At 44.5% G+C, this 8,997-nt stretch overlaps 1 protein-coding gene across 1 annotated transcript in view; it reads left to right on the top strand.

Annotated features, from left to right (window-relative positions):
- Positions 1-8,689, top strand: part of LOC116080515 (dehydrogenase/reductase SDR family member 7) — a 19,391-nt gene extending 10,702 nt beyond the window's left edge. Inside the window, exons 5-7 of the mRNA XM_031356885.1 lie at positions 5,176-5,298; positions 5,977-6,192; positions 8,426-8,689. Coding sequence (XP_031212745.1) covers positions 5,176-5,298; positions 5,977-6,192; positions 8,426-8,470 — 384 coding nt within the window. The 3' untranslated portion in view covers positions 8,471-8,689. The remainder of the gene's footprint in view (positions 1-5,175; positions 5,299-5,976; positions 6,193-8,425) is intronic.
- Positions 8,690-8,997: the final 308 nt, after the last annotated feature.

Raw genomic sequence — 8,997 nt, 5'->3', positions numbered from 1 at the left:
TTCTTACACTTGCCCCACATCATCTGGTTATCTCTACTGCTACCTGCCCTTGCTAAATCTGACTGGAGTCTCTCCTTCCTGTGATCTTGATTGTGTCAGAACTCCTCAGAGTCAAGCTGTCTCTGTGATCCTGTGATTCTTGGATCCTGTGATCCTGGGCTTGTTAGAGCACCTGGGAGTGGGGCTTCCTCTGGGTGTTTGGGAATCACTGCAAAGTCTGAGCCCAAGGTCTGCTCAGTGCACTGGCTGGCCCAGACAGACAGGAAGCAACCCAAGCCACTGGGCTGGCTTCTTGTATGCCTGGGTCCTGCTGGTCCCAGTTACTCCCAGTGTTGGGACAGATGTTGTGTCCTCTTCACGTCTGATGCTGGGCGTGTTAGAGCGCCAGGGAGTGGAGCTTCCTCTAGGTGTTGTGGGACCGGAAGGAACCTGAACCACTGGGCTGACGGAGTTCCTGTGTGCCTGGTCCCGCTGGTTCTAGTTACTCCCCAAAAGGACCGTTTGAATCACTTCATGTCTTCGTAGAACTCATCAACCCATCAATAAGAGACTGTGAGCACCTGTACTGTAGCATGTGTATCAGACCTGGGGCTATAAGGCCGGGACTGGAGTTCTCCCCTTAGGGTGATCTACTCAGTGCTTTGCCTTTCACCTTACTCCACCCCCTGGGCTACTTGGCCTTTCTTCTGCACGTGTTCCAGGAGGTGCAGGTTTTGTGGTCCTACGCCTGTGACTTCTTTTTCCTTTCCTTTTCCTTGCTCTTTATTTTCTCGTCTCCTGGTGCACACATTCCAGAGACTAGTTAGCCCTGGGCCTGTCTCTCTTAGGGAACACATGACTCTGTTTCTTATCTTTTCTTTGGAAGAAGACATTCTGGCTAGATCAATGACTAAGAGAAAAAGCTTGATTTAAGTTATATATCTGATGAGACTTGAAGAGCAGAACGGAATGAGCTTTTCATTTTGGCTTGAGAGTAAATGTGAGGGAATAGTAAATTCTGTATGACAATAAAGGGAGCACACATCTCGCTCAGAAGGAGGGTTTTAGTGGCATGTTCCACCATGGGCATAGTGGCTCAGTGGTACAGGCCACCATGCCTTCACAGAAACCGCAGCTGTAGCTCAGCAGGACCCACCTCTGCCATGCAGAAACAACAGTGCACAGGGACGAAGGATTGCAGCTTGGATGCTCTCCTCAGATTTAATAAGAGCCTGTCAATCAACCTCCCTTAAGGACAGTCTCATCTCAGACAGGCAGATGCAGCTGAGTCTCGAACTCACCAATCTGTTGGCTGTTGACACGTAGTCTCATAAGACATACAGGATGCTGTCAATAAAACACAGGTAAGCTGTCTGGCTTGCCCTCCAAGACTCTCTGGTTTATTATTGGTTTGGATCCTCTGGCAAACTGAACAGTTATAGAAGAAGTTATAGCAGTACTTAGGTAGATGAAATACTCAGAGTAGGTGGCTTGTCTATTCTTCTGGAACTGTCTCTTCTAGCACAGGCTGGTCTTGAGCTCCCAATCCTGCCTATAGCTCCTAAGAGCTGGCTTCGCACGTGTTCACCATCATGTCCCAGGAAACCTTTTAAAAAACACAGTTCCTTCTCATAGTCCTAGAAGTTACAGTGAATTTTTTTTTTAAAGGCATTTACTTTTTATTTTATATCTGTTCACCACATGTATGCAGTACCCATGGAAACCAGAAGGTGGCACTGGATTCCCTGGAACTGGAGTTACAGATGACTATGAGCTGTCATATGGCTTCTGGAGCCAAACCTACAAGAGCAACAAGTGCTTTAAACCACTAAGCTGTCTCCCATTTCTGACAGTGAACTTTTTTTTTTTTAAAGATTTGCTTATTATTATATGTAAGTACACTGTAGCTGTCTTCAGACACTCCAGAAGAGGGTGTCAGATCTCATTACAGATGGTTGTGAGCCACCATGTGGTTGCTGGGATTTGAACTCAGGACCTTCGGAAGAGCAGTTAGTACTCCCAACCGCTGAGCCATCTCTCCAGCCCCGACAATGAACTTTTAATCGCTGAAGTGTGTACACAATACGCCAGGAGAGGGCTCAGTGTCTGGGCCGGCTGCTTGGTTCCCTCTGTCTTGCTTGCTGCAGAGGCAAGAAGGTGAAAAGTGTAGGAGCTCTTCATTCTTCTAACAAACATTTTGTTTTGGACCTCTCTGTGGTAGGCACTGTGTGACTGTTTTATGACACTATTCCTAGGGAGATATGATCTCAACAGCTCCTTATCCCAGATAAGGAACAGATGATAAGACCAAGGTATGGGCACCGCCAGAGTTCAACTTAGCAAACCAGTGAGTTTTTACAGGGTTACTAAACAGACGTTCAGGTGAGGAATTACTTACAGGAATAGAAATGACCCAGTGACAGCTGCATCATCAAAGCTCACCCCAGCATGGGTGATAGCTCACAAAAGCTGGGAAACCTGGAGCACACGGCATAGCCTGTAGGCAGCTCTATAGCTTGGAGAGTGTTTTTTTCCAAGTAGCTCGGTTGGTCTGAGACAGCTTGTCTTGTCTCTGTTTCTGACAACTAGTCTCAGCTTGTCTGACAGCATCTCTCAGTAGTCCTGACAGCATATATATACTTGGGGTGGGAGGGGCCTAGTGAGTCTGGTCAATTTCAGGGACTTTCTGAAGTTATTTTGAGTTGTTTGCTTTCTGGACATTAGGAGATTTGCTGCAAGATGGAATGTTACATTTTTCCTTTGAACATTCTGTTTTACCTCCTTTCAAACGTCCTGCATCTTAAGGGGCTTCCCTACAAGGTTTTAATATCAAAGGAAACTGCTACCCAATACTCAGTCTGACAGCAGGAACCCCTATCACCTCTGTGCTATTTAAGAGTTGAGGTTTAGAGTGGACAGCTATTTGATGTTGTTCGATTGTGTGCAAGTGCATCATCACCTTGCTCTTTAGAGTCCGAGTACTGCTCATTGATGGCTTTGAACCTCTGGTCCTCCTGCTTCTTCCTTTCTACAGAGGGGTTACAAGAGTGAGCTACCATACCCAACATCCAGTCTTTAAAATAACGCAGGCACATTCTCCTAACTAAGGAAAAGAAATGTGGGGAACAAGTATCTGTTTATTTCTATTGGTTGGGAATGGTCTGTGCCTTTGAGTGGAAGATTTAGCTCTGTCCTTGGAAGGTCTTGCAGTGGGGTAGTCACATCATATTTGTGACTAATCCTATACTAGTCATCAGCTAAAGAAAGACAGATTCTCCAGTAGATAAAATAGTGATGTAAACCAAGAAACTGAATTTCTCTATGCTTCTTCCTCGTTTTTCTCCTTCGTCCAACATCTACACATTTGGTCTTTTGGGGGTTTGAAGAAGAAGCCCCTGTCAGGGAATCCTGTGGTGAGCAATAGACTCTTTTTGGAGTGGGGGGGGGGTTGGTATTGGTGCAGGGAGGTGTGTGGGTTTCTTTATGGGCGTCTTCCCCTTCCTTGCCTGCTCTGATTACATTGCTGACAAGAGCCAGTTGCCAGGCAATGAACCATTAGGCCTGCAGGAGCTGGATGTCTGCTGGAGATAATGTCTAGGCTTTAGTTTAAAATGCCAAATGGATGGAGTTGGCGAGATGGCCCAGCCATTAAGGCAAGTGCTGCTCCTGCATAGAACCTGAGGTTGTTTTCCAGCACCCAAGTTGAAGGGCTCACATTTGCCTGTAACTCTAGTTCCAGAGGATCATACATTGTAAGCAAGCACCTTCATTCACGTGTGCATAGTGGAAGGGCTGCAGCTCTGAGGGGGAAGGCTTTCCCAGTGGAGTGTTGCAGCTCTGACAGGGAAGGCTTCCTGGATGGAGGTGTTACAGTACTGCTCTGTGTGGTATCCTGGGAGTTAGGAGCCAAGGAATACCACAAAATCACGCCACACAACAAACCTCATGCAAGAGACTTCCTGGGAGGAAAAAACTCAGGAGAGTGGCTACCTCTGCTCCAGCAAGAACTGGGCAGGAGACAGTCTTTATATAGGGTTTCTTTCTGTGTGTGTGTGCATGTGCGTGTGCGTGTGCATGTGCGTGCGTGCGTGCGTGCGTGCGTGCGTGCGTGCGTGTGTGTGTGTGTGTGTGTGTGTGTGTGTGTGTGTGTTGGCAGAGTTTTTCAGTGTGGAAATTTCCAGAATGGGGATTGGTGGAATTTCAAGCCAAGCCCAGGAACTGGTGGGTTTTCAGGCTCAGGGATTTGTGGGTTTTAGTAGATTTTCAAATCTGGAAGTGGTTACCCTATATATAGCCACATACAAGCATTGACACACACACACACACACACACACACACACACACACACAATTTAAATTAACAAAAATAAATCTTTTTTTTTTAAATTCCAGATGAATTCGGAAATTGCTCTTTCTAACAGTTGAGTTGGAATTTTGATGGGGATTGCATTGGATCTGTAGATTCCTTTCAGCAAGATGACCATTTTTTACTATATTAATCCTATCAATCCATGAGCATGGGAGATCTTTCCATCTTTTGAGATCTTTGATTTCTTTCTTCAGAGACTTGATGTTCTTGTCATACAGACCTTTCAACAAAAATAAATCTTAAAAAAAAAAGCTTAAAAAAACTTGGAGCCATGCTTAGTGGCACAGGTTTATAATCCTAGGCACTTAGGAGGCTGAGATAAGAGATTTGAGCAGTTAAGACTGCAAATAAGTTCAAAGCTAGTTTGGCAAACTCAGACCACTGTCTCCAGGTAAACTGTAAAAAGGGTGCTGGCAAGATGGCTCGGTAGGTCAAGACTTGCCCCCAAGCTTGAAAGCCTGCACTCATGCTCTTTCCCCGACACTGTGCCCTGGCAGGCCACCCTCAAAGAAACAAATAAATTATTTTCCTGTGAAAAGCACTAAAGATATAAGAGTCAGAGCCCCTGCCTAATGCGCACAGTGAAAAGCACTAAAGATATAAGAGTCAGAGCCCCTGCCTAATGCGCACAAGGTCATAGGTTCAACCTTCTATATGGCAAGATTAAAAAAAAAAAAAGAAGGAATAAATGATTGGGTAAATAAATAAATCCCGATAGGCGTACATCAGTTCATTCCAGAGCGTCTATTTGGATAACCTGTTTCCCTTTTGTCTTTACTTTATCCTCTCCTCTTTTTTTCCCTTATGTTCTTGTTTTGTGGTCCTTAGGGCTTTTTCAACTCCCTCCATGGTGAGCTTGGCAAATATCCAGGCATAACCCTTTGCAACGTTTACCCAGGGCCTGTGCAGTCTGACATCGTGAAGAATGCCCTAACTGAAGAAGTCATGAAGGTAAAAACTCTAGGAGGGGGTCCTCATCCTTTACTGGCTATGTCTCCTCTGTCATGTGTGTCAGGTGTCTGTCAGAAAATGGCAGCGTTAAGGACGGTGCTTGGTGCTTGGTACTACTACAGTGCCTCGTTTTAATACCAGCTAGCGGCATTGCCAGACTTCTACTTACACGTGGTTCACCAGGATGGATCCACCACTCTCGTGAAGAAAGTCCTGTATCTCTTTTCATTTCCTCCCTGTGGTTCCATTTGCTAAATGTAAGGTGTGTTTTATGTTGTGTGGTGTTGGCCCTTGAAGCCAGGGCCTCACCCATTCTAGGTAATCATATTACCTCTGGACTGTACATTCTCAGCCCCTACTGTAAGTCTTGGTAATTTGATATTTCTGAAAATGTGAAAATGAAATAAGTATTTGTACCCTATTATGAGATCATTGTGATTAAGAGTAGAGAGCCTTCAGCATGTACAATCTTATCTGGTAAATGTCTAACTCCTTTTAGGCTCTTTGATTAAGAGCCTATTGTGACTTAGAACCCTCCAGTGGCGCCTATTAAGACCTCTCAGTTGACAGGGTGCATCCTGAAAGAGTCTTGCTGACAGGTGGCCTGTGGGTCCTTCCTAGACAATATCTGCATGAGAATTTTGGGACCCTCAGTGTAAACTTCTTGTTGACTTTCAGCCCATGAGAGACAGCATAGACCAGAGTTACAAGATGCCAACGAGCCGCTGTGTGCGGCTCATGCTCATCTCCATGGCCAATGATCTGAAGGAAGTCTGGATTTCTGATCATCCTGTGTTGTTGGGAGCATATATATGGCAGTATATGCCAACCTGGGCCTTATGGCTAAACTGCAAGTTGAGCAAGAAAAGAATCCAAAACTTTAAGAATAATTTGGTAAGTGCAATTTATCTATTTCTACACAGTATTTTATGAATCCTGGGGGAAAGTAGTTTTCAAAGTTCTTAAAAGATTTTCTGTTTTTGTTGTTTTTCTGGATTCCACACCAGACTCATGAATAAAGTACCAATGAATGTAGGACAGATTCTGGAACCATGCAGCATATCTGATGGTTTATTACATGACCTTTAATCTGGAAGAGTAAAATTTGTATAGGGTAAAATCAAATCAAAGGTTGTCAGCGTCTCTTTTCATCAATGGTTTTGAAAAGCCTCCCCCCCCCCACGCTGATTTCATTTGCTTTAGGACTATTTTTCTAAATAAACAGAGCACCTCTTATTTCTTGGCTGTTTCTGGCTGATGACACACACACATACACACAGTCCTTCTCCCTCTCCCTCTCCCTCTCCCCCTCCCCTTCTCTCCTTTCCCCCTTTCCCCCTTTCACTTCCCCCTCTCCTTCCCTCTTCCTCTCCTTCTCTGGCTTTCCCCTACCCCCCCACCCAGGGCAGTGGTTATGTTCCATTTTGGATTATCATTTGTTGCAGAATGTTAGCAGAACTATTGTATTTGGCAGTAATTTTGGAGTGATGGCACATAAGCTTGGAAGTAGCCTTTTGTCAGTGATTTTCTGAGATTTTTCTGGTCTATTCCTTTGAAGGTTTGAGCTTCTGCATATCTTAGTCTGGAGATAGGCCTGGCAAACCAGTAAGTTTCCCGAGGCTGAGAATTGCTTAGGTGACTGAAGGGTCTTTCCAGATAGCCCAGCAGTCAGGTAGGAAGTTGTGGTATGCAGAAATTAACTTGATAAAGGGGCCTTTTGTGTAACAATAAAACACTTCAACAAGGTTGCCTGGTTCAGTCCCAGGGAGGCTGCTCCCTGCTGCCAAGAAACCTGAATTCATCCTGTAGTCCCTCTCTTTCTTCCATGGATCCTCCCAAGTAACCCACTAACACCAACAATTATTTTTGTCTGTCTTAGCGTAAATTCTTAGATGAGTAGTTGCTTACTCTTCCCAAACAATAAACCACATTTAGGGATTAACAAGTTGCCTTGTTTTATCTAACAAACAGTGTATCAAAAGCTCATAAATAATTTAAGACACATCCCAACATTTCTTTTCTTCGCCTTTTTCCTTCCTTCCTTCCTTCCTTCCTTCCTTCCTTCCTTCCTTCTTTTCTTCCTTCCTCCTCCCTTCCTTTCTTCCTACGTATTCCTGACTACCCTTGACCTCCCTACATAAACCAAACTGGCCCCAGACTTCCAGAGCTCCCTCTGCCTCTGCCTCCCAGTCCTGCAATTAACCGCATGCATTGAAGGGTAGAAGAAAAATTTTAAAAAGATCATTTAGTAGAAATATATGGTGTATAAGCTTTTACTTGAAGGGCATGGAAAATTTTCTCTGAAACAAGCCAAGAATGTAGGCCGGCTAGTTCCAGGAACTGGTTGACCACAAAGGCAGGATGTAAGTCATCTAGGTGGTTCCAGGGAATGGTCAACCACAAAGTGAATGACAATGACAATGATAAAACCACATTCCTGGGAATAATGAGTATGCAGGATGTTGTCCTCATGACCCTGACTAAATCATGGGTTGGGTCCCTCTGAAATTTTCTACTGTTTTTATGTTATGTTTCCTTGTTTACCCCCTTACTCCCCCTGGTTTGTGTTTTTTTCCTTTAAATACCCCACACTTCTTGTGCTCTGGGTTGAGCACCTCTGCCCCTGCGTGGGTTACAAGCTTGGCCCCAGTGGACTGGTTTCCTCTGAATAAACCTCATGCTGTTTGCATCAAGATCAGTCTCTTGTGAGGCTTCAGGTGGCCGTGTTCTCCCGTGACTTGAGAGAGGGTCTCCTCTCGTGGGGGTCTTTCCCCCACCAGCACCACCACAATCAGCCAGATATTTAAATCTTAACACTCTGATCTACTTAGTGTACTTAGCTGTCGGTGAGTGTGGTACAGAGAAGGAAGAAGAGCACTCACTCTTTAAGAGTAGAATTGAATTGATGCCAATCTTGCCATATGGAGAAAATAAAGATGCTAAGCCTGAGGACAGTATTTGCTAGTGCATGTAGATATTGGCTGTGGTGTTTTTCTCCAAATTAAAGTGTTTGCCAGAGGGTCACAAAGCTCCCTATTGGATGAGTGATGATACAGCTTGGTTGTCAGACACGGGTCAACAAGAGAAAGGTCTGGTTCTGGTTCATGTTACTCTTGTTCTTTTACAGGATCCAGACTTGTCTTATAAATTCTGGAAGTCAAAGAGGGATTGAAACAACCACCAGGGATGTCTGAGCCACTTGTTGAGAATGACAAACAGCATATGTACAGTAAGCTTGCACACAGAAGGCGGGCTGGTGACTACTTTCAGGATTAATTTTTATACAACTTTCTATTCAGTATGTAATGAATAATAAAGAAAACCTTGTCCTGTATCTTGCGTTTGTATAAGAGTATGTGGGACCTTTTTGAATAAAATAACATTTAACATATTTAAGAATGCAGACTCAGAATGTGGTTAACCGAAACCTAACTAAGGGCTTATAGTTGCGTAATTAGCTCAATTCACTTGTGCTTCTGTAAGATTAGGTTTTCAAACTGTAATGTGGGAACTTAGCTGTTGGTTGAACTCAGTGGGAGACCAGCTCCCAGAACCCAAAAACAAGGAGACCAGGACGACCTGGCAGAGAGAAGGCAACAAATGACTGCCAATTGGCTAACCTGCCCCTGAGCCCTATCGAGAGCCAGCACCAATCAAAAACCACTCTGTACCTTCCCCTTACCCCAGTCTTCCCTTTTG

This window comes from Mastomys coucha, unplaced genomic scaffold (assembly GCF_008632895.1).
Source record: "Mastomys coucha isolate ucsf_1 unplaced genomic scaffold, UCSF_Mcou_1 pScaffold6, whole genome shotgun sequence".
Classification (NCBI taxonomy): domain Eukaryota; kingdom Metazoa; phylum Chordata; class Mammalia; order Rodentia; family Muridae; genus Mastomys; species Mastomys coucha.
This window is presented reverse-complemented; position numbering and strand designations above follow the sequence as displayed.